Raw genomic sequence first — 25,943 nt, forward strand, 5'->3', positions numbered from 1 at the left:
GCGTTGCTCTTCATTAGCATTTGTTACAAATTTCTCAGTCAGCTTTACATACTTAATTTTCCCCACGGAAGGAAGTGCAGTGTAGATATAACCATGATGTTGCTGTGTAGCTTTACCAGCATAGTTACAATGCAGAGATCCTGAGCATAGATGCTGTGCATGCTGGCAGAGGGGGGTTTTCTGTTAGTATAATTACACCACCTCTCCAAATGACATTACCTCTGCTGACAGGAGCACTAAGCTGTCTGCATAGTTGTATCTACACTGGGGTTTTTGCCAGTGCAGCTGGGTTGGCTAGGCTTCTCTTTGTGTGCGTGTGCTCCAGTGGCAATTTAAAGGACCCAGGACTCCAACCACCATCAGCACTCCTGTAGCAACAGTGGCCAGGAGTCCTGGGTCTTTTGGAATTGTTGTGCCCATGCAAAACCAGCCTGTGAAAATGTGTTGTTCTTTCATTCTGACTTTCTTCCACTGACCACCATCAGTTTAAGTGGTTTGAACTTGAGCTCTATTAGCCAATACAATTCTGTAACTCAGACGAACAGCTGCCTGCAGAAGTGCAAACAGAACAAAGAAAATTACAGTAGCATGAAATGATAACATCTCTAAAGTAATATCAAAGTGTTTTAATAAACAGAAGGCCACTTGCTGTCTCTCTCTTGCACAATAAAATTTTTATGAAGTCATCTTAAAGTTTATGGAAGAAATTTGTTTGTGCAATTCAATGAAAGACCATTAGTGAGTGAAGCAGATCACATTAACCAGCATCATAACATCGAAGTGCAGTGAAAACATAATCAAAAGGAGAAAATAGCTCTTGCTCAAAGAAACACATTTGGTTTGCGGCTCTTACCTCCAGCCATTCCAGAAAACTTGCTATCTCTTGGCCTATATTGCGTGTGTTCTGTGCTGCTATAGGGTAATGCTGGTGAGCAAGTGAAAGCCAGTCTGCAATAATCACATTTGTTTGTTTATGCTGAGATTTCAGGGCTGCTACCATCTTCCAGATCCATCCTTCTAACATTCCATCTACCTGTTTTAAAAAAAAAAAAAAAAAAAAAAAAAAAAAGGGTTTTGGGAGAAAGAACCTCTTTACCAAGTACATTTCTGTGTAATTCCTGACAGCTCATCACATGAAAACCAGACTATTTGAGCAAGGAGAATTATTTAGTACCAATAATCAGGTTTTGGGGAGCTCTATGGTGTTGTATATCGCTGCATATAGTAGTACGATCAGAAGAATAAAATAAACCACAGCCCCAATGTCAAATTCATTCTGCTTTTGGGCCTTTAAGACATGGACTCTTAACAATGAACAGATGCCATTGTATTTTCTCTCTCTTCCACGGATAACTGGGATAACTTCTCAGATTTCATTTTAGAGCAGCCAACCTCCAAAAATCCTAGGTATAAGGAAAGGGGTGGATGTGGTGGTGGATAGTTGCTAGGCATCTAGATTTCCAGACTTCTGATTTTCTAGAAGAGCCCATCTATAATTTGGAAATCTGCCCTCTTATTGTTTTTGTTGCACGGATGTGCTCTCTCTCTTTTTTTAAAAAAAGGTCTGATCCTATTTCCATATTCACATGATTAGTTCCATTTAATTCAATGAGCCAAACACTCATAATGTTTTTTTGATTGTAAGAATCCTTAGTATCTATCAGAAAACTCAGTTGTATTAGGTTTAATTGCTCAAGCTGTCAAAATGAAGTTAAACTGAATAAATACTTTTCCTTGGCTGTGGCTGTTAGAGATTTCTAAATCTCTTCTCCAATCAGCGTCTAACATAGTTTGAGAATCCTTGTTTCCGTTTGGCTTACGCACTGAGTTCCAATGCAGGGCCTGGATACTGAAGTCAGTAAGTTTTATCACTGACATCAGTAGGAATAGGATCAGGCCCATTGTTTGATTGCTCAGTGAGGACAGTGTTGAATAAGGTTCCTCAGTTTGGTTAAAGACCCAGGGTAAAATGTTGGCTCCACTGAAGTTGATGGATGTTTTGCCATTGACCTCGGTGAGGCCAGGATTTCCCCTTCAGTGTAGATGGGGCCCAGATCAAGGCTCTTGAATTTACATGATTTGGGGAACTTCGTTTTGAGCTTTACAAAACTGGAGCTGTTGACCATGTTGAGGAGCAAATTGAAACCCACTGGGTCCAAATTCCTGATATGGTATTTCTCTTATGCTGTGTCTAGACTGCATCCCTTTTCCATAAAAGGGATACAAATTAGACATATCACAATTGCAAATGAAGCAGGGATTTAAATCCCCTCCACTTCATTTGCATAAAAATGGCTGCTGCTTTTTTCCGGCTTGGAGCTTTGCTGGAAAAAAGCGCCAGTCTAGACGCGGATCTTTAGGAAAATAAAGCCTTTTCCGAAAGATCCCTTATTCCTCTTAAAATAAGGAATAAGGGATCTTTGGGAAAAGGCTGTATTTTCCGAAAGATCTGCATCTAAACTGGTGCTTTTTTCCGGCAAAGCTCCGAGCCGGAAAAAAGCGGCAGCCATTTTTATGCAAATGAAGCGGGGGGGATTTAAATTCCTGCTTCATTTGCAATTGTGATGTATCTAATTTGCATCCCTTTTACGGAAAAGGGATGCAGTCTAGAGACAGCCTTACAGTTTCTATGTGTGTTGTCATTTTCCACATTGTTTCAAAAAGCACAATGGGTACAGAAACCAGCAACAATTTGGAAGAGACTTATTTATGTTTAATCTTTCATTCCCTTATGTTTTTATTTGGAGTCATTTACTGATATAATTGTAGTATATGCTCCATTCTTATTCATCTGTAGTGCCTCTTTGCATCAAAAGGCAGTACATCCATGTGCTGGGGGACTTTGCCTTATAAAGTTTCTGCAATAAAAGATTTGTTCAGACAGTTTTGTCCCTCTCAGCTGGTAAGTGTGGCTGCTATACGAATCCACTTTGAGTGTCTGTTAAATGGACATTTTTAAAATTGAAGAGCTGATCAAAATTCACAGCAGAGTAGCACGGCTGTTTGAGCTGGCTTTTTAATTTTTTTTCGCTTGGAACCAGTTCAGTGGTTATTTATTGCTGTTGAAGGCTTCGTTTTCAGCTGAAAGTGTTTATAGAGAATTTCTCTTCAAGGTGTGTGTGAAAGAGATGGGAGATTTCATGCACTTCTTTTCAATAACAATCTGTAAATACCAGTTAGCGACTAGAACAGAAATGAAATCAGCACTTAAGCCTTTAGAGACATAGCACATTAATTCAACTACTTGTTCAGACTCTGCTGGCTTTAAGCCAGGGAATATGAATATCAGCTCTAATACAGGTCTCCCATATGATTGGTTGATATTCTGTCTCAGAATTCAACAGGAGTACCAGACTTTGGGCTATTTCAAGACATGTTTCTTATTAAGGGAATCGTCAGTCATTCTTTTCCTAACCTTTTCCTGGCACATACTTTGGCACTAACATAATAAGAAAGGAAGTAGGTCACATCAGATGCATCTTGAATTAAAAAGAAAATAATGTGAAGTTCATACCGACCATCCATGGACTATCATTACCAAAGGAAGAGAGTCATTGAAACTACACTTGTCAAGAGTCTCCAACTGATCAGACAATATCAAACAGCCTTCTTCACTTGTGTCTGTATAGAGTCGAAATTTGGTTGCTGAGCTCTGTTGATTTTTCTTTATTCTAATGTGCTGATGCTGCGACCCTCGTGCCTCTGAAATGAAGTTCAAATAACATACCTAATAACAAAGAATACAAAACCTGCAAAAACCATTCAGCCATGCACTGTAAGCTCTACTGCAAATATAAAGTTATTTAAAAAAATACACTTCTATTGAGTGGAAGGCTGCATAACATAAAATCAGTTAATACGTGGGCATAAGGTGTCAAGCAAAATGCAGGACAATGTAGCACTTTAAAGACTAACAAGATGGTTTATTAGATGATGAGCTTTCGTGGGCCAGACCCACTTCCTCAGATCAATTCCTCATTTGATCTGAGGAAGTGGGTCTGGCCCATGAAAGCTCATCATCTAATAAACCATCTTGTTAGTCTTTAAAGTGCTACATTGTCCTGCATTTTGCTTCAGCTACCCCAGACTAACACGGCTACATTTCTATCACTATTCTAAGGTGTCAAGGTTGATCAAAAGCTGACTTTTTTCCTAAAGTTTGGTACTATTTGAATCTGGGGTTTGATTTTGAAGCTGTATCTCTTAATAATCACAATTACTCAGGAAATATTGGCTTTATAGTTATGGTGCATGATACAATAGCTACTATGAGGATAAGGTACAGTTGCTGGGATTCTACAACATTATTCTATTCATAGCCAATATCACAGTAACTCTGCAGAGACTAATGTGTATGTGCTAGTAGATGCAAAGCAAGTAGCATTATGCTAAACCAACCATTTAATACAAGCATATAATTCTGTCTAGGGCTTTGGGTGACCTCTGAAGCCATGAGAGCAGATCTCAAATGATTTGTCACTAAAAAGTCAAGATAAAAATTCCCTGTACAAGCTGTGGCATGTGCACTTTCAGATAACGTACCCTTATAGTAGATATAGGAGAATATTCTCAAAGTATCTAAGGGTATGTCTACACTACCCTCCTAGTTCGAACTAGGAGGGTAATGTAGGCATACCGCACTTGCAAATGAAGCCCGGGATTTGAATTTCCCGGGCTTCATTTGCATAAGCGGGGAGCCGCCATTTTTAAAACCCCGCTGGTTCGAACCCCGTGCAGCGCGGCTACACGGGGCACGAACTAGGTAGTTCGGACTAGGCTTCCTATTCCGAACTACCGGTACACCTCATTCCACCGGGCTTCATTTGCAAGTGCGGTATGCCTACATTACCCTCCTAGTTCGAACTAGGAGCATAGTGTAGACATACCCCAAGAGACTTAGGCTTCCCCATTTCAGTTTGAAAAGAGTCAGCAGTGGTGGCCGGAGGCCTGGAGTGCTCCGAGGGTTGGCTGGGGCAGGTATTGGGCTGTCCGAGCAGCACTGGGGGCTGGCCATGCTAGCCCTGTTCCTTCTGCCTGAGGTCCCATCCCTTCTGGGAGCAGAAGCCATCCCACCTCTCAAAATCATCCTGGGGCCCAGTGATACTCCCCTGATTAAAAGGATTTGTGAATAATCCTCCCACCCATTTCAATGGGAGGAGGAGAGATGTTGGCTAAATCAGCATATATGATAGGGCCCCTAAAGGAAAGGAGGGGATGAATCACAGAACTGTAGAACTGGAACAGAACTTGAGAGATCAAGTCCAGTCCCCTGCACTCCAGGCAGGACTAACTATTACCTAGACCCTCTCTGACAGGTCTTTGTCTAACCTGCTCTTAAAAATCTCTAGTGACAAAGATTCCATAACCTCCCTTGGCAATTTATTCCAGTGTTCAACCACCCTGACAGTGAGGAAGTTTTTCCTAATGTCCAACCTAAAAGGCTCTTGCTGCAATTTAAGCCCATTGCTTCTTGTCCTATCCTTAGAAGTTAAATTAATGAGAACAATTTATCTTCCTCCTCCAAGTAACAACTTTTTGTGCACTTTAAAACTGTTATCCTGCCCGCCTCAGTCTTCTTCAAACTAAACAAACCTATTTTTTTCAATTTTCGCAAATAAGTCATGTTTTCCAGACCTTTAATACATTTTGTTGTTCTGTACCCAGAACTGGATACAGTACTCCTGTTGAGGCCTACTCATGAGCAAATGTCTCGAAATATCAGAGCTGAGCTCCTTCTACCTTGGGTTCATCCTGTTGGCCAGCAAAAGTGGAGCCTGGTAGCTGTTTGACTTTTATGATCTTCCCTTCCATTAAAGCAATGTAAACCCTATTCATGCATTTGGGGGCCCCTTGCATCTTTAGCTGCCTCGTACTTCCTCCTTGTTCTAGTTAGTAGTACCAGTGAGCAGAGTTACCAAGATCCTATGGGTCTGGCTGATCTCCTGTTTTTTGGAGTCAGGAAGGAATTTTTCTTGTTGGCCAAATTGACAGAGCCTGGGGTATTTAATTTAATTTAATTTAATTTTAATTTTAGCCTTCTGATTCCATCAAGGAGGTCCAGTTAGGTTAAAAAGGTTACCATTTGGAAGTTTAATATTAGGAGTATTCTAGAAACTAAATATTCATTGGAGCTTGTGTCCACTGTCAAGCGTGGGATAAAGGCTGAGGATATGTCTACACCACAGTGTTATTTTGAAATATCTTATTTCAAAATAACACATCTATACACAAAATACATTTCAAAATAGTGTTTTGCTATTTCGAAATAGCACGTCCACACTGAGTGGACTCTGAATCGCATTTAAGGCTGGCCAGAACCAGTTCCAGCAGGGCACCAGGTCAGGACTTTCTGTGTGGGGCTGCTGCCTGAGGCTATCGGAGGTCTGTGCTTAAAGGAACCCCCCCGGACAGACAATTCTCAGGTTTCCGTGCTTGCTTGTCTACCTTGACGAGGGACAGCAAAGCATTTGTGTCTCTGCGTGCTCTGATTGCCCTCACTCGGGACACCACAGCACTCTGCAACTAGGGGTATGTCTACATGACAGCGTTAATTCGAGTTATCTTAATTTGAAATAGTTCATCCGAATTAAGCTAATTCGAATTAACGCGTCCACACACAAAATGCATTCGAATTAGCGTTTTGCTAATTCGAAATACCGAGTCCACACTGAGTGGACACTGATTCAGATTTCAGGCTGGCTGGAACTAAGTTAGGGGTAGGGCATCAGGAGTGTCTTTGTGTGACTGTTGCCTGAGGCTATCTGAGGCTTGTGCTTAAAGGGACACACACACACACACACACACACACACACCCACACTCCCCCCCCCCCCCGGTGTCTCTGCTTGCTTGCCTGCTTCACTGAGGGACAGCAAGGCATTTTGTCTCTGTGTGCTCTGATTGCCCTCACTTGGGACACCACAGCACACGGCAACATGGAGCCAGAGCTGCCCCCGGGCACTCTGGGGCTTCTCTTGGATGCGTTGCTACGAACCTGGCTGCACTTTCTGCAGGCTGCCATCCGGGAGGTCCATCAGGGGGCTGTCAGTATCCAGGAGGCCCTGCGGGAGAGCTTCCACCCTGAGAAGCACTCAGAACCTCCCTGGTCTGCCCCACTGGGGGCTTGTGCCTCATTCTTCCCTCACGTCCTTCCACTTACCCCTCCCCTCAACCCCTGTTCCTGATGTCAAATAAAATACAAGTATTTTCATGAACACAAACTCTTTTTATTTAACAAAACTGGCGGGGGGGTGGATGAAACTCTGGTGAGACTGGGGAAAGGAGGTGGGAGAAGGGAGGAGAGATGAGGGGAAGGGGAAACCTGGGAGGAAGAAGCTGGAAGGGGGAAGTAAGGGGAAGAAGGGGGGGAAGCTCAGCGTGGGGGGGTCTTGCCGGATCACCTTGATTTTCATGCGCACCTGCTCCTGGGATCGCATGTGTCCTTTAGTGCCCAGGCTGGCAGCTATCCTGCCATAGACGGCTGCATTCCTCCATCTAGTACGGAGATCATGGACATTGGGGGCATCCCCCCCAAACCTGAGTAAGGTCCACCCTGATCTCTGCCCTAGAACAGGAAGGTGCCAGCCTTCTCTGGGCCCTGGCAGGCTCCTGGGAGCTGGCAGACTGCTCCTGGGGAGCAGTGGAGGGCTGACTTCCAGTGGCTTGCTGGCTCATGTTTTGGGGCCACTGGGTCAGGAGCAGTGACTGCTGGCTCTGGGCTGGCAGGCTTGGAGCTGACGCAGGCACTGTGACCATAGGCTACCCCTTTAAGGGCTCCGGGGAGGGAGAGGCGTGTTCTTGGTTGAGGCTGGCGTGACCACCAGGGCACCCTGGGAAGGCTGGAGGCCCCCTATTTCGAAATAAGTGTCTACTCAGCACTTATTTCGAATTAGCTAATTCGAGTTTGGTGTTACTCTTTGTAGAATGAAGTTTACCAAATTCAAATTAAGCGCCCCGCTATTTCAAAATTTAATTTTGCCTGTGTAGACACTATTAAAGTTAATTTGAAATAATGGCTGTTATTTCGAATTAACTTTGATGTGAAGACATACCCTAAGGCTGTGTCCAGACTCAGGGGTTTTTTCGGGAAAAGTAGCCTTTTCCCGAAAAAACTTCCCCTGCGTCCAGACTCAAGCCGCGTTCTTTCGAAATAATTTCGAAAGAACGCGGCTTTTCTTTCGATGGCAGTAAACCTCGTTTCACGAGGAAGAACGCCTTCTTTCGAAAGTTCCTCTTTCGAAAGAAGGCGTTCTTCAATGTAAATAGGGCTTCCTCGAAAGAGAGCATCCAGACTCACTGGGTGCTCTCTTTCGAAAAAGCGGATTGCTCTTTCGAAAGATCCGCCTGCAGTCTAGACGCGATCTTTCGAAAGAGGCTCTTTCGAAAGATGCTTTCGAAAGAGCCTCTTTCGAAAGAAGCCTGCAGTCTAGACATAGCCTAAGAGAATTACACCAGACTTGCAATTTTGCTGGTGGACCTTGTGCCTGTAGGAAGACAAAGCCCTTCTCAGACTGAGGGCCTGTTGGTCTTCTATTCTATCCCTCCCTGTTGTGGGTGAGCAGTTTGAAAAAGAAGCTGAGCCCTAGGGATAGGTTGGAGCGTGGGTAGCTTCTCTGGATAAGAATCCAAAGAATCCATTTACATTCAGTAAAGTGCTTTCAGGTTCTTGGATGAAAGTTGCTTAATACATGCAAAATATACTGTATTATTAGCAGTGTATCTGCGAATCTGAGTGTGATTCATCTCCCAAAAGTGAGCATTATTAAAGTGGTATTTGAGAATATCAGTGCTCATGACTGTTATGCCTGTGGAAATTTTTCAGAAACAATTTGTCTTGATACACTGTACTGACTCTAGAATACATCCATCTTTGGTGTTCTAGGTATAAATGTAACTCAACATTTTGATGATTTTGAGTCAATTAAATACATTGCAAAAAGCTTTTGATAAATGTACAGAGATGGGCTCTTATTATGCATGCACAGCAATGGGAGTATTCACATGTATTATTGGGGTTTTACAGATGCAAATGATGTGCTGCTTTTAGATCAGACCACCTCTGCGTTTTGTAACATTGTTAATCTTGTTAGAAGCATTCAACATTATATTTTAGCAATCTAAATTTAGTACAAATCACATCTTCTAATTGGCTGTCGAGCCAATGATGTCTTTGGCATGGCAGTAAAGATATAAGATGCTTTCTCTTTCTGTCACTAATTACCATATATATTCCATTATTTACCATATAGTCCACTTTGTAACAGCAAGTCACCCCAGACAGTGTGTCACAGGTAAGAAAATCCAATTGAGACATTTAAAGGGGGCTAGAGTTAATAATGTGGCCTGGTTAACCCTTTGCTAACTGATGTAACATTTGGCATGCAGCATGCAATCTTTTTCTTTAAAAATCAGTTTGGCCATTATCGCTGTTTAGAACTTAGCTTGATCATTTCTTTTTCTCAGCATGCTGTCATGAGTTGCTGAATGGGCTTCTGAAGCAAACCAGAGGGACAGTTTAAAGAAGCAGATATGCATAACCATGGACTTGCTACAAGAAGCTGTGAACCAAGGCATAAAATGTATTGCGTGCTTGATAAATGAGAACACCTAAAAACCTAGTGAACATAATAAAATGGTCGCCCTTATGTTGTTTTTTTCATCTTACATTTTCTTGCAGAACTTTTGCTCTCTGAGCCCTTGTCTACACTAGGTATGTTAAATATTGGTAAATTGAATAGTCGATTAACCTCATGAATTCCTATTGGTTACTCGACTATTTTATAGTCTCCAGGGGTGAGACTGGTAGCCAATGCACTCTGGCCCCACTCCCAAGGATCCCTTTGCCACTCCACACTGCTGCTTCTGTATCAGAGGCAGCAGCACGGGGTGCCAGGCAAGAACTGGTCTGTGAGGGGAGCCAGTTTAAAAATCAGCTCTCTGTGTGGACCAGCTGCCTGTTGCCCTGCTGAGCCAGGCTGCCTGGCTCCTAATACACTTTAAAGAGTCACAGCCAGGGTAGATCCCTGACCCAGTGTGAGCTAGGATTGAGCCGGACTGCTGGCCAGCCTGCCAAAAAATGTACTGGAGGGGGTGGGAGGGAAATGCATTAGTCTATAGCATTAACCTATAAGCTTTTGTGTATTGGTTAATTAGTTAATCAACTACACTATTACATTCATAGTCGACACAAGGGATTTATTTTGGAATAACTCCCCTTATTTCAAAATAAGGCAAGCATTAAGGATGTTAAGGACTAGTCAACTATCTGATAAGCAAATGCTTATCAAAAAGATCTCACCAAACTGAGTGACCAGGCAACAAAATGGCAGATGAAATTTAATGTGGATAAGTGTAAAGTAATGCACATTGGAAAAAAATAATCCCAACTATACGTACAGTATGATGGGGGCTAATTTGGCTACAACAAATCAGGGAAGAGATCAGGCACGAGACAAATCGCTTGATCATTGTCTTTGGTCCACCCCCTCTGGGGCACCTGGTGCTGGCCACTGTCAGCAGACAGGCTAGATGGACCTTTGGTCTGACCCAGTACGGCCATTCTTATGTCCTTATAGTTGAGTAGACTAGTCGATTTTCCCCTCCCCTTCCTTCTTGCTGCCTCTACCAGCGGGGCTCTTGTACATTGCAAAGGAGGAATGCAGAATGCCTATTGACTAGTCTTGACTAGTAAATTATTACTTGTAAGTCGATATTTAACATCCTTAGGAAGCATCCACACTACCAAGCCTGTTATTTCAAAAATAACTTCTGCTTGTGAAAAGGATGAACACTTATTTTGAAATTATTATTTCAAAATAGCGTTAGTGTAGATGCTCACCTGCTGTTATTTCAAAATAATTGGCCCCCAGAGGCCTGTCATGGCTGCCTTTGTAGCCATGCTGGCCACACCTCTGACAACTCCACTACTCCCATTCTCCTGCAGACTTTAAAGCTGCAGGCAGAAGGGAAAGGGCTTATGGCACCACACTAGCCCTGTGCCACAAAGTACCGTTCACTGCATCCATGGCAGACCCCAGTGCTCCCTCTGAGCCCTCCACAGTTACCAGAATGCCTGCAGTCATCTGTGAAGCCCCTGGCAGGGGCAAAAAGGGCACAAATCCTGGATCCACTGAGGTCTGTGATGAGGAGATCAACATCCAGGATCTCTGCACGAAGAGGTACAATGATGAAGTCTATGGTCGGATGGCCACCAGCCTGGCCCAGAAGGGGCACAGCCGCACCCTGGACTAGCTGCGGATGAAAATTAAAGAGCTCCGGCAGCCATACACCAAGACCAGCCTGAACACCATGCCTGCCAGGCAGGAAGTCATCATTAGCTTGGATCCGGTTCTCCCTTGCAGGTTGTCTCCTAGGGTTCAGATGAACCCAGAAAAAGCTGAACAGGTGAGTTCTATAACTTTTCCATATGTACATGGGGCAGGCAGCAAGGGGCTGCACTCTCTTTACTCAGCCATTGTGGCCTGGGGCTTGCACAACAGCTTGTGCACCCACATGCATATGGAACACCAGTTTGGAGCACTCAGCTCCATGATGCTCTTACACAGGAACCCCTCGCTCCTTCTCACAGGGTTTCTGGAGAGACCTGCCTTACTCTAGTCTCCATGGTGGGACACCTTCCCATGAGAAACCACCACTCAGGAGACTGGGGTCATGGATTCACACAGTAGTGCCGCATATGACATAAGAACATAAGAATGGCCATACTGGGTCAGACCAAAGGTCCATCCATCCCAGTACCCTGTCTGCCAACAGTGGCCATTGCCAGGTGTCCCAGAGGTAGCAAATCAAACAGGTAATGATCAAGTGATCTCTCTCCTGCCATCCATCTCCACCCTCTGACAAACAGAAGCTGGGGACACCATTCCTTACCCAGACTGGCTAATAGCCATTAATGGACTTAACCTCCATGAATTTATCTAGTTCTCTAGAACGGGCTCATGCCCGCACTCTCAGGCAGCATCTGCTCCCAATCAAGCATGGAGATGCAGAGGAGACCAATCCCCTGCATGGGCACCTTCCAGGAGGAGGAAGAGGAGGAGACCCCAGTGGCACTCTCTGGAAAGCAGTGTCTGCCTCTCATGCACACTTCTGCCAACAACCCCCCGCTCCTCCTGCAGGCAGGGGTAGAAGTTCTCTCTCTGCAAGACACTACCACTGGCTGACCCAGTGTGTGCCAGACACAGTAGGAAGCCAAGCTTCTACCTGCAGGCTCCTGGCCTGGCTGGCACATTCACATGCCTGCTTGTCCCCAGGACATGGGGTAGAGAGGCTGCCCTGGGATGTCTGTGCTCCTGAAGGAAAGTGGTCGCTGTCTACACAACATATGGCCTTGTTCGGAGCACATCACCATCATCTGAACCAAGACCTTGGTGTCAGCTTAGAGATTAGGACTAGACTTTATGCACAGTATCTCCTGGGATGACTGCCCTTGTAACCTTTCTTCAAACATGGCTCGTCCACCACCTCCCACGCTATCAGCATGACTCCATGAGATCTGGAGGTGGAGGCAAACCCATGAGGCCCCAGTGCAGGAACACCTGGACTGCTTCCATTCCCTCATCCACAGCTTCGATGAGGAATGCCAGGAGCATGTCACTGACCATGAGGAGCACCAGGTTTACCGGGAGCTGAGGAAAGTCATGTGGGAGCACCTGTCATGCCAGCACAACACCACATGCTCCTTCAAAACAACCGTCATGAAGCTCATGGTCATGCGTATGGAGCAGTCCACCAGTCACCTCCACCCACTCGTCCCCCCAACTCTCCACACCCAACCAGCTCCCTGCCCAGCTCCTCAAACTTCCCACCCCATACCTTGTCCTGCCCCATGGCTTCTCCACCTAGCCCTCCCAAGGACCACCGGGGCCCATAAATACATGGCAGTGGGACTTCTTAGGCAGCTGAAGCTTAACAATGGGGCAGCGCTAGCCCCATCTGCATCCCTGAGCCTCTCTACCCTCTCTTTCCCCTTTCTCCCCCTCCTTTCCTCCTCACCTATTCCAGGTTCCATGAAGCAGCTACAGGAAGTGACTTCTCTCCTGATGCCCTCCCTGGAGTGCTTCTGGGGGCTTTAAATATGATTCAGGCTCCAATCAGTTGTGCACACACTATTTCGATATCATTCATTGCTATTTTGATGGTGCCTTGTGGTGTGGATGTGCTATTTTGAAATAGTTATTTCAGGAGCAATTATTTTGAGAACTTATTTCGAAATAATTTCCCAGTGTAGACATGCCCTGAATTCATGTAGTTACTATGCAAAGAGACTTTGCCTTTCTGCATTTTACACATTGACATATATATTTTTTATTTTTCTTGGTGATAAATAACAGTATTGGGGGTCTTACATGAATGTGGTTATTGTGATGTAAGCTTTGGGTCTGGTGGTGGGATTGGGAAGAAGAACTTAACAAAAACTTATTCATGACTGTCATAGGTATAAAGTTCCAACAGAGTTTGCTGTGTTACGAGAGAGAGGTTTGCCTCAATTTGGTCATGCACATATTTTTAAGAAGAAAACATTGTGTGAAATTCTGAGCTTCCATAGAGGATTCTGTCTTTCTAGTTTTTATAGAAGTTAGTCAATTACCTAATAAAAATTAACTGCAAAGTTCCATAGTGCATTTATATTTACAAAATAAAAATGCTCAAATTACTAATGCTAATCAGGAGTAAGAGTTTTCAGACACACTTGAAAGATATGTAACAGAACTGAGAGCTATATCAGCTCAACATGTGTTATGCTGTATGTGCAAAGAAATACAAACATAAAACAAATACCAATTCCCTGAGAACTGATACATTTAATTGTAGGGTTTTCTGCAAAGGAAATATTATCTTTCATTCAAGTAAGTGAGATCCAGAGCTGTAATTGTGATTCTATTGGTACAAACCCAATAGAAGATGAATTCATTCCAGAAAAGGCTATGCAAGATAGACACATCTATCTACCTTGATACTCGTTTCCTGCAAAGCACATGGTGATAATTTGCAGGAAATGCCATTATGGGTTCCTTATGTGCTGCAGAGTTATGGGATGTTTTGTCTTTTCTACCTTTGCTCACTATTAATGATGATTTTGTGATGCCTATAAGAGGGCTGTAGCAGAGTGTTGATCTGTAAGAACTGAGAAGTCCAGCATATCTGTTACCAGGAGTCATTGGAAGTTGTAGTCTTCAGACAGGGTACATGATGGAGAGAAGTCACCTGATTAAGTGTTGTGTGACTATTATAAAGGACTGCTTCTGCTCAGTCTCTGTAAATTGAGGATTAAGATTTGCCCCTGATAGAAAGTACCTCCATGGGGACTGTGACAGACCCAGACCAGCTGGCTCCTGCACCCTAACGGAGAGAAGATATGCTGGGGCTTGGGTGAACAGCTTTCTCTTTCCTGAGTAAAAAAAGGCCAAGCCTGAGTGCATCATAATCAGGCAGGCACCTAGGGTCAATTAGAGCTAGCTAGAAGCTACAATCTAATTAGACATCAGCAGTCAATTAAGGCCTATGAAGCTGCTTTAAAAGGGCTCCCCCAGGCAAGGAATGGGGAAGGAAAAGCACGAAGGTCAGGAAGGAGGAAGTGCTGTGTGCAGGAGCTGTGTGGGTGTGAGCGGAGGACTGATGAGCAGGTACCAAAGAAAGGTGATGGGAGGGATAGTTTGGGGAAGTGGCCCAGGAAAAAGCTCCCAGATTGAGAGTGGCAGTAACCCTGCTTGTTGCTGCTGCCTTAGGGTCCCTGGGCTGGAACCCAGAGTAGCGGGCAGGCCTGGGTTCCCCCAATCCTCCCCAGGGCACCACAAAAATCTGCCCAGAGAAGGAAGATCAGGAGTCCAGAGGGGAGTTTATCCCAAATTTATGAACTAGCCTATGATGACTATGGCTCAGTAGGCTGTGGCTCCTGCCTCTAGAAAAGAGAAAGAGGCCAGGTGGAGGGCCATAGCAAGCCTCTGAGGCTAATACAAACCACATGGGGAACAGCCGGAGCTTTGCCACAGGACCTAGCAGGAGAACTTGGAGATACCCTTCGGTTGGGTAGCCTTTTCCTGGATACTTCCTCTTTCTCCTCACTTGCTGAAGCCAGGGCAAAGAATCCAAGATTCAAATTCTCAGTACTTCTGTACTTGCATGGCTAGTTGGGAGTCTCTGACCAGCTGGCCACCCAAATACTGAGGCCTCCAGAATTAGTAGATACATTCACAAATTTAGGCACAAGCCGCTGAGCAGTAGTGGCTTGTGACTTGGGTCATGGGAACCCATAGCATAGACCAGTGGACTGGAGCACACCATAGAACCCTTCACAATCGAATTGATTCTATCCATTATAAAGGTCAAAGTGATAACCAGGAAGTCATGGAGGCAACCCTAATCCCTGATACACATTGTATCATGGAACAAGGGTTAATGAGATGGATGAATTCTGTTTCTTTAGTTTCACAAATTGATCTTTCAACACTTTTCCTGCTAGAACTGTTGTTGTCAGGGTTCCTGCAATGTATCTAAAACTCTATTCATGGGCTTCATTTTTCATTTTAAAGCACCTGTTAACCCACCCAACCCCCTAAACTACACGGTCAATGCATAATTGGCTGAAGATCACACAAAATGGCAGGATGCAATGTAGAAAATTAGAGCTAACATTGTGTGGAACTCTTCAGTCAAAGTTTAAGTAATAATAAGCATTGTTGGGGGTTCAAATCACTAGGTTGTGGTCAGTGAATGTTTTCTTATTCTGTATTATTATTACCTCACTCTTCTAGTATCTAGTATCTTTGTACTGCATACAAAGTTTGAAAACCATCTACAAAGCCGTGGGCGAGATAGTGAAGTGAATAAGATACCAAAACAAATACCAGGTTAAAGTCAAGGCCACAACTTGTGTTAGGTATGACATTATGAGATTTGGGATGAACTGCCAGCTGGCTCCTCCCACACAAACTACCTGGCAGAATAAGTCCATTGAAGGTTGCAAATAAACTCAGAGTAGTCCTCAAGAAAGATAGTGCTGCTAGTATCCTCCTGCAAATCCACCCAACCATCAGACCAGATGTACCCCAAATCCCTCTTTTTCTATTTCTTCATGCAAGGAAACCGTTGTGATAGTTTAGCTCCCATGTGCTGTGGTCTATTCTAAGACATCTCCTTTACATCTTCACATGACGAATAAAGCTGTGTTTCAAGGTTTTCAAAGAGGAAGTAGCACATGCGGGATAACTTGTATGTCAAGAAACAGAAATGAACAGATTCTTCTGCTTTGCTCTAAATGCTATGTTAATTGTCTCTCCTCTTGCCAAATCCACATTGCTTCCCTCATTAGTTTTAAATACTGTGTTGTCTCAAGAACCATCCAAACAGCCATTTATTTTCTGGTGCTTGTGCTTTGTTCTTCTTAATCTTTTTCTTCCCCTATTAAACTCCCTTTTGTTGTGTAAAACTTCAATGTAATCTTTTTTCCAAGTATGTTTGCTTTATGTGGAGCCAAGCATGGCAACAGTAACTGTTAGTCTAAAATATGGGCAAAAACTGAAATACAAAACATAACAAAGTTATGGGTCACCTCTTTTCTCACATTAATTAAAAAGCAAAATCTTATGGAAAGAGACTGAGTCTAAAAAGCTTGAGGTGTTTTTTTCCTTTTACAGTTAATATAAATACCAACTATTTGCACTTCTTAACATCTTTCATCTTAATTAATAAACAAACCAACAGTCCTCTCAGTACAGTCAGCACAGTCAGGTGCTGATTGTCCTCCGCAGATGGGGAAACAAATCCAGAGAGTCCTCAGGCGGAGTCCGGATTAGAACCTATGTTTCCTGACTCCTACTTTATACTCTCAGAAAGGAAGAGAGTGTAGTTTATCTTATAGAAAGAAATGTAGGCGGATATACCACCCTTGAAAGTACTAAGCACCTTTCATTAGTTGCTAGGTAACAGGGTTTTCCTCATGGTATATTCATCTAAGGAGCAATGGACCTTTAAATTTGAGAGCTTAAATGGGATTTACATAGTGCATTGTATTTGTCTTGGCCCTTTGCTTAAGGGTGAACTTGCCTCTAGTCCAGTGGTCTCCAACCTTTTCAAGCACAAGATCACTTTTTGAATTTAAGTGCAATCCAGGATCTACCTCAACCCAAATACTCTTGCCCTGCCTCCTTTGTGCCCCTTCTCTGAGGCCCCACCGCTGCTCACTCCATCTTCCCTCCTTCCCTTCTCCCATGCTCCCTCCCTTTCACCAGGCAGAGGGTTGGGGCACAGGCTCTGGTCTTGGGCTATGGGATTTGGAGTGTGAGAGGGGCTCTGAGCTGAGCCTGGGGCAGGGGATTGGGGTGCAGGAGGGAGCTCAGGGTACAGGCTCTGTAAGGGAGTTTGGGTCCAGGGGTTCAGGGCAGGGTTTGGGGTGCAGGATGGGATTCATGACTGGGGCAGGGGTTCAGAGCTGGCTCTAGTTGGACACTGCTTACCTCAGGGGGCTCCTGGGTGGTGGTGCAGTGGGGCTAAAGCAGGCTCATCCCTGCCTTGGCCTTGCACCACTCTCCAAAGCAGCCAGCAAACTCCTTCCATCCCAAGCCCTGTTGTGCCCCACCCCTCTGTACTGTGGAGACAGAATACAGTGTGAATAAATGAAGATGGAAGCTCCAGCTTGGTAGTGGCCAGCATAGGCTACTAGCTGCTTAGAAGTGGGTGATCACCCTGCAGCCTTCCCCTCTTCCCTCCCCTGCCAGGACAAGCATTTGGCAGTGAGATACCTCTGGGCGCAACAAAAGGCCACAAGGCCATAAGAGCTGGGATGTCAGCCATGACCCAACATCCATTTGAATGACAAAAAAAGAAATAGCTGATACCAGTGTCTGAGTCTAGGCCTCATCCAGGCCCTTTTCTGCCACTGCTCTGGACTATCATCCCCCCCAAATGGGAGCAGGGTGGGTTTGTCTTTCTTTTTAGCTAAAAAAAGAACATTTCCTTCTAATCCTGAACAGTAAAGAGGTGCTTGGGTTGTGCAGTTTAATAAGAAAAGAAACCAATTCTTGGCTTGCAGAGGTGCTCCTTAAAAAGGCCAGTCCCTTCTCAACCCTCACCCACCTCCTGTTTCTATCCCTTGCCCTGGGGTCAGTTTCTCTCTTTCCCCCCACAATAACAGGCTTGGAGACTTTTCTAACTTTATCACCCCATCTTTGACTTTTTTATTATTTCATCCTCTGCCATTCCTACCACCCTCAACCCCCAGTGTTAACTCAATCTGCTATCACATTTCAAAACCACAGCTGCCTTCTCCATACTAGGATTTCACTAATGTATTAGTTACACCTGTCAGTTAAAAATGGTGAAAAAATACCTCATTGCCTAAGAAAAACAAGACCCAGGAATTTACTCTGAAGTAGCTACACTATTCTACAGTATTTTATGTTATATAGGTTCTTTACCATGCTTATTTCTGCAGTATCTGAGCATCTTCCAGTAATACATTAAGCAACTGGGACTACCATCTATCACATTATATTTGTTCTCTGACTTCTCTAACCAAAGCACATCCTCAGTGCAGAGAAGAGATGGATTACTCCCTTACTCCCAGGTGTGGGCTGAAGCACAAAGTGGCAGGAAGTTATACCTGCATAAACTTTTTATGCAGAAAAAGTTTGTCAGTTTCCAGACTGTCAGGTGGGCACCTTTCACCTGTGTGGAACACATCCAAACAACAGCACAGATAGAATTTTGTATAAATATTTCCTTGAAAAGCTTTATTCTTCAAATGGCGCCAATATCAGACACCAGAATATAGCAAATAAAACAAAATGCATTAAAGGCAGATGGAATTTTTAAGGGCTCAAAGAAAAATATGTACAAATATTTTAAAATGATGCCAAAACCTCAGCAATGTGTATATGATTAACCTATATATGCAATCTCACAGTTTCATATTGCTGTAACTCTTATCCTGTCTTTCTAAATCCCATTTATTCCTCTCCTTTATTATGTTAAGTCTTAGGGTGTGTCTAGACTACTGAGTTTTGTCGACAATGTGTCAATGTGTCTGGACGCTCTTTGTCGACAGAAGTTTTGTCGACAGATACTGTCGACAAAACTTCTGTCGACAAAACCCGGTAGTCTAGTCGTACCCTTAGATTGGCCTACTCATGGCTGGATAGAGATATAAGGCAATGGAACCTCACTGTTTCCATCCTTCCTTTCCACACCTTTGCCCCCTTCATTCAGACTTCATTGCCAAGCCCTGTTACCACTTCCACTTTTTAAAACATGTCTTTTTATCTCTAACTGCTTCTTTTACTTGGTTGTTAAGCCATGGTGGCATTGTTTTGGTTCTTTTACCGTGTTTTTTTAATTTGGGGTATATAGTTAAGTTGGGCCTCTCTTATGGTGTCTTTGAAAAATTTCCCTGCACCTTACAGAGATTTTACTTTTGTCACTGCCTTTTAATTTCTGTTTAACTAACCTCCTCATTTTTATGTAGTTCTCCTTTCTAAAATTAAATGCCACAGTGTTGTGCTGCTGAGGTGTTTTTCCTACCACAGGGATGTTAATTTTTATTACATTATGATCACTATTTCCAAATGGTCCAGTTATATTTACCTCTTGGACCAGATCCTGCGCTCCACTTAGGACTAAATCAAGAATAGCCTCTCCCCTTGTGCGTTCCCGAACCAGCAGCTCTAAGAAGCAGTCATTTAAGGTATCAAGAAATTTTATCTCTGCATCCTGTCCTGAGGTGATGTGTACACAGTAAATATGGGGATAGTTGAAATCCCCCACTATTATTGAGTTTTCTATTTTGATAGCCTTGCTAATCTCCCTTAGCATTTCATAGTCACTATCACTGTCCTGATCAGGTGGTCAATAATATATCCCCAATGCTATTGTAAGTGGTGTAGAGTGTTGTAAGCAAGACACGAGAAGTAATTCTTCTGCTCTACTCCACACTGATTAGGCCTCAAAGTGGAATATTGTGTCCAGTTCTGGGTACCACATTTCAGAAAAGATGTGAACAAATTGCAGAAAATCCAGAGAAGAGCAACAAAAATTATTAAGTATCAGAGGGGTAGCCGTGTTAGTCTGAATCTGCAAAAGCACGAGGAGTCCTGTGGCACCTTATAGACTAACTGAAGTGTAGGAGCATAAGCTTTCGTGGGCAAAGACCCACTTCGTCAGATGCATGTGCACATGTATCTGACGAAGTGGGTCTTTGCCCACGAAAGCTTACTCCTACACTTCAGTTAGTCTATAAGGTGCCACAGGACTCCTCGTCAAAAATTATTAAAGATCTAGAAAACATGATAAAAAGATTGAAAGAATGGGGTTTGTTTAGTCTGGAAAAGAGAAGACTGAGAGGGAACACAATCACTGCTTTTAAGTATCTAAAAGGTTGATACAAGGAGGAGGGAGAAAAATTATTCTCCTAAGCCTCTGACGATAGGATAAAACGCAATGGGCTTAAATTGCAGTAACGAAGGTTTAGGTTGAACATTAGAAAAACTTTCTGATTGTCAAGGTGGTTTCGCACTGGAGTAAATTGCCTAGAGAGGTTGTGGAATCTTCATAATTGGAGCTATTTAAGAGCAGGTTAGACAAACATCTGTCAGGGATGATCTAGATGGTGCTTGGTCCTGCTGTGAGTGCAATGGACTGTACTTGATGACCTTTCAAGTTTCCTTCTAGTTCTATGATAATCCATAAAGACTTACCCATCATTATTCAGGTCCTTCAGGGTGGTGTGAAGTGTAGTGCAGGAGTTACGGCAGGGGTTGGAGGGCTCAGGCCAGAGGGTAGGGGTGCACGAGTCAGGGCAGAGGATGGGACGTGTGTGGGGATCAGAGCGGAGGTGGGGGTGTAGGATTCGGTGCAGAGGCTGGGGGCTCAGGCAGGTGGGCTCAGGCCAGGGGGCTGGGAGGTCTAGGATAGTGCTGTGGCTGTTGCCTGCCCTCCAGGGTAGGGCTGCGTTATCTGGCCCCGGCAGCAGTTTATATATATGTATACATTTATGTTGTGTATAATATATATTAAATAAACATTTTTATACAATTACAGGGTATGATCTGAATGAAGTTTGGAATTAGAAGGCTGCTGGTGTTTGTTTAATATACAGAGCGGATGTATATAAAATGTTCAAAAACAACAAATGGTCTGGTAGCACTTTATAGACTAACAAAACATGTAGATGTTATCATGAGCTTTCATGGGCACAGCCCACTTCTTCAGATGACCAGAGTTTTTAGGGTCGTCTGTTCATTGAGGGTATGTCTACACTACAATGTTAGTTCGAACTAACGGACGTTAGTTTGAACTAACATTCATAGCTGCTACACTAGCGCTCCGCTAGTTCGAATTTGAATTGAACTAGCGGAGCGCTTAGTTCGAACTAGGTAATCCTCATTTTACGAGGATTAAGCCTAGTTCGAATTTACTAGTTCGAATTAAGGGGTGTGTAGCCCCTTAATTCGAACTAGTGGGAGGCTAGCCCTTCCCAGGTTTCCCTGGTGGCCACTCTGGCCAACACCAGGGAAACTCTATGCCCCCCTCCCAGCCCCGGACCCCTTAAAGGGGCACGGGCTGGCTACGGTGCCCATGCCAGGTGCAAAGCCTGCCAGCACCCAGCCAGCAGACCCTGCACCTGGCACGGCACAGAGCCACCCACCCGATGTCCCCCAGCCCACCCCCTCTTCCCGGGACCAGGCTGGCGGCTCCCGGGAGCTTGCCCTGGACCGCAAGAGGCGGGCACCTTCCTGGGCTAGTGCGGAGATCGTGGACCTTGTCCACGATCTCCACACTAGGCACAGGAAAGTGGCCGTCTAGGGCAGGAGAGCTGCCAGCCTGGCCACCCAGGAGCAGGTGTGCATGAAAATCAAGGGGGTCCACTGAGACCCCCGACCCTGAGCCCTGAGCTTACAATGGCCGTTCTGGGTCAGACCAAAGGTCCAGCTAGCCCAGTAGCCTGTCTGCCGACAGCGGCCAACCCTAGGGACCCTGGAGGGGATGGACCGAAGACAGTGACCAAGCCATTTGTCTCGTGCCATCCCTCTCCAGCCTTCCACAAACTTTGGGCAGGGACACCACTCCTACCCCCTGGCTAAGACTACTCCATGGACCCAACCTCCATGACTTGATCTCACTTCCCTTTAAACTCTGTTCTAGTTGTAGCCTTCACAGCCTCCTGCAGCAAGGAGTTCCACAGGTTAACTCTTTGCTTTGGGAAGAACAACAACTTTCTCTTACTAGTTTGAAGCCTGCTACCCATTCCTTTCCTTTGGTGTCCTCTAGTCCTTCTTTATGGGAACTCAGGAAGAACTTTTCTGAATGCACCCTCTCCACCCAACCCCTGCTTTTAGAGACCTCTATCCTGTCCCCGCTCCATCTCCTCTTTTCTAAGCTGAACAGTCCCAGTCTCTGTAGCCTCTCTTCATCTGGGACCTGTTCCCAAACCCTGATCATGTTAGTTGCCCTCCCCTCTCCCAGCCTTTCTCTTCCCCTCTCCCACCTCCTTCTCCCAGTCTCCCCCAGTTTTGTTCAATAAAGACAGAGTCAATGTTGGAAGAAACGTTATCTTTATTTTGTACATCAATAAGAAGGGGGGCTAGGGAAGGGTATGTGGAAGGAGGTGAGGGAGGAATGGGGTACGAGCCCCCGATGGGGAGGACTGGGCTGGCTCTGCGGGCTTCTGGGGGTGGAAGCTCTCCTGCAGCCCCCCGATTGCCCCCTCTCCCCAGATGGCAGCCTGCGGCAAGTGCAGCCGGGCTGATGGCCGAGTGGTGTGATGTGCCCAGTGTGGGTACTCCGGGCAATCCAAGCCAGGACTGCTTTGCAAGCGGGGTACCCCTTAGAACTGTCTGTCCGGGGTGGGGGTCGGGACCCTTTAAGCGCAGCCCTCGGCTAGCCTGAGACAGCATCTCCACGCTCTAAGTCCTCCTCTGATGCCCTGCCGGCACTGCTTCCGGCCATCCTTAAGCCCTGTTCAGGGTCCACTCAATGTGGACTTGCTAGTTCGAATTAGCAAAATGCTAATTCGAACTAGTTTTTAGTTCTAGACGCGTTAGTTCGAATTAGCTTAGTTCGAATTAACTAATTCGAACTAAGTTAGTTCGAATTAGCGCTGTAGTGTAGACGTACCCTGAGTGTTTAGGGTTTTTTTAAATTTCACTGCACATCCATGCATCACTGAGTATTTCTTTAGACTATATGAGAAATGACTATGACGATGGTATTTAATGCTGACGAAGACTCTACATACAGTACACCTGCATTAGTTTTGGATAACTTTGAATATACTTATACAGGTAGAGAGATTCAGCTGGTTTCTCCCTGAATGACTGTCAGTGATATGATTAAACAGAGGTGAGCATGGTATAAAAGTTTGCCCAGTTGCAGCAGCAGAGGAATCTTCACAACTAAAATCATATGGGGTCAGATATCCCTCTGAGAAGGGTAGGGGGGTCCAGTACCTCTTTCTGGTGGGTTTGAACACCTCCTCCCTGGTTCGCTGGGCATCTCTGAATGTGAATCATGTTGGCATTTCACAGAGAGGTCACTTTTTCTTTAGTGTGTGGTTATTTATGTTCTTGCTTGTGCTATGACTACATATTGAGAATACTACACCTACGTCCATTAAAACAAAGTAGGTAAGAGCCTCTAGTCCAGCCAGGCTACATTCAGCATGGAATACCATGAAGCAGAGGGTGAAGAAAGAGGGAAGGGCCTCTTTTGCAGCCTTTGGATGCTGTACTGGTTTGAATTCCCAATTCAAGTTGCAGCAGCCTGACATACATTCTAATTAACACTAGAGGTTCACACTCCCAAAGCCTTCCAGGAGCTATGGATCTCTGCATCAAAGGGATGTGTCAACTGTGCCTCTTGTATGGGAAGGTGGAGAGCATAGGAGGTGCTGGGCTGGGCATATCCTCAAGATGGTCTGAATCTAACGATTGAACCCAAGGAATCAAATGAGGTATAGGGTCTAAAGATGCTTTAGGCCCAGAGTCATAACATTTTGATGTGACATTTTTGTCTTCTTTTTTAAAAGCTTTTAACAGAAAAGAGAAACTCAGGGAACAAAAATCTTTATTCTAATACCATTTATGGAATGACAGTCTCAAAGGGTATGTCTACACTACAATGTTAGTTCGAACTAACAGACGTTAGTTTGAATTAACTTTGATATGCGCTACACTAGCGCTCCACTAGTTCGAACTTAATTCGAACTAGCGGAGCGCTTAGTTCGAACTAGGTAAACCTCATTCCACAAGGACTAAGTCTAGTTCAAACTTACTAGTTCGAATTAAGGGCTGTGTAGCCCCTTAATTCGAACTAGTGGGAGGCTAGCCCTCCCCAGCTTTCCCTGGTAGCCACTCTGGCCAACACCAGGGAAACTCTATTGCCCCCCTCCCAGCCCTGGAGACCTTAAAGGGGCACGGGCTGGCTACGGTGCCCGTGCCAGGTGCAAGCCTGCCAGCACCCAGCCAGCAGACCCTGCACCTGGCACGGCTCGAGCCAGCCACCTGCTGCCACCCAGCCCTCCCCCTCTTCCTGGGACCAGGCTGGCGGCTCCCGGGAGCCTGCCTGGGTTCGCAAGAGGTGGGCGCCCGCCTGGTCTAGTGCGGAGATCGTGGACCTCATCCATGATGTCCGCACTAGGCACAGGAAAGTGGCCGTCTAGGGCAGGAGAGCTGCCAGCCTGGCCACCAAGGAGCAGGTTTGCATGAAAATCAGGGTGGTCTAGTGAGACCCCCGACCCTGAGCCCTGAGCTTAGAATGGCCGTACTGGGTCAGACCAAAGGTCCATCTAGCCCAGTAGCCTGTATGCCGACAGTGGCCAACACTAGGGACCCTGGAGGGGATGGACCGAAGACAATGACCAAGCCATTTGTCTCGTGCCATCCCTCTCCAGCCTTCCACAAACTTTGGGCAGGGACACCACTCCTACCCCCTGGCTAAGACCACTCCATGGACCCAACCTCCATGACTTTATCTCACTTCTCTTTAAACTCTGTTCTAGTTCTAGCCTTCACAGCCTCCTGCAGCAAGGCGTTCCACAGGCTGACTATTTGCTTTGTGAAGAAGAACTTTCTGTTATTAGTTTGAAGCCTGCTACCCATTCCTTTCCTTTGGTGTCCTCTAGTCCTTCTATTATGGGAACTAATGAAGAACTTTTCTGTATGCACCCTCTCCACCCCACTTGTGCTTTTATAGACCTCTATCATATCCCCCCTCCATCTCCTCTTTTCTAAGCTGAAAAGTCCCAGTCTCTTTAGCCTCTCTTTTTTATGGGACCTGTTCCAAACCCCTGATCATTTTAGTTGCCCTCCCCTCTCCCAGCCTCTCTCTTTCCCTCTCCCACCTCCTTTTCCCAGTCTTCCCCAGTTTTGTTCAATAAAGAGAGATTCTATTTTTGAACACGATTGTCCTTTATTTTGTACATCAGGAAGGGGGGCTAGGGAGGGGTAAGTGGAAGGAGGTGAGGGAGGAATGGGGTACGAGCCCCCGATGGGGAGGACTGGGCTGGCTCTGCGGGCTTCTGGGGGTGGGACCTCTCCTGCAGCCCCCCAATAGCCTCCTCTCCCCAGATGGCAGCCTGCGGCAAGTGCAGCCGGTCTGACGGCCGAGTGCTGTCATGTGCCCAGTGTGGGTACTCTGGGCAATCCAAGCCAGCACTGGTTTTCAAGCAGGGCACCCCTGAGAACTGTCTGTCCGGGGTGGGGGTCAGGTCCTTTTAAGCACAGCCCTCGGCTAACCTGAGACAGCATCTCCACGCTCTAAGTCCTCATCTGATGCCCTGCCGGCACTGCTTCTGGCCATCCTTAAGCCCTGTTCAGGGTCCACTCTGTGTGGACATGCTAGTTCGAATTAGCAAAACGCTAATTCAAACTAGTTTTTTAGTCTGGATGCGTTAGTTCGAATTAGCTTAGTTCGAATTAACTGATTCGAACTAAAT

The 25,943-nt window shown here is 45.2% G+C and overlaps 1 protein-coding gene across 6 annotated transcripts in view; it reads right to left on the reverse strand.

Moving 5' to 3' along the window:
* Positions 1-25,943, reverse strand: part of LIPC (lipase C, hepatic type) — an 89,319-nt gene that overhangs the window by 24,777 nt on the left and 38,599 nt on the right. For 4 of the 6 annotated variants that reach the window (XM_025190040.3, XM_006112462.5, XM_006112463.5 and 1 more), the window contains 2 exons: positions 3,515-3,702; positions 854-1,033 (listed from right to left, as the gene is read on the reverse strand). In XM_025190040.3, coding sequence (XP_025045825.1) covers positions 854-1,033; positions 3,515-3,702 — 368 coding nt within the window. Of the gene's footprint in view, positions 1-853; positions 1,034-3,514; positions 3,728-25,943 lie in introns of all 6 variants that reach the window. The other 2 variants (XM_025190032.3, XM_014579003.4) reach the window with 1 other exon arrangement.

Source organism: Pelodiscus sinensis, chromosome 14, assembly GCF_052426305.1.
Source record: "Pelodiscus sinensis isolate ZL-2025 chromosome 14, ASM5242630v1, whole genome shotgun sequence".
Taxonomy (NCBI): domain Eukaryota; kingdom Metazoa; phylum Chordata; order Testudines; family Trionychidae; genus Pelodiscus; species Pelodiscus sinensis.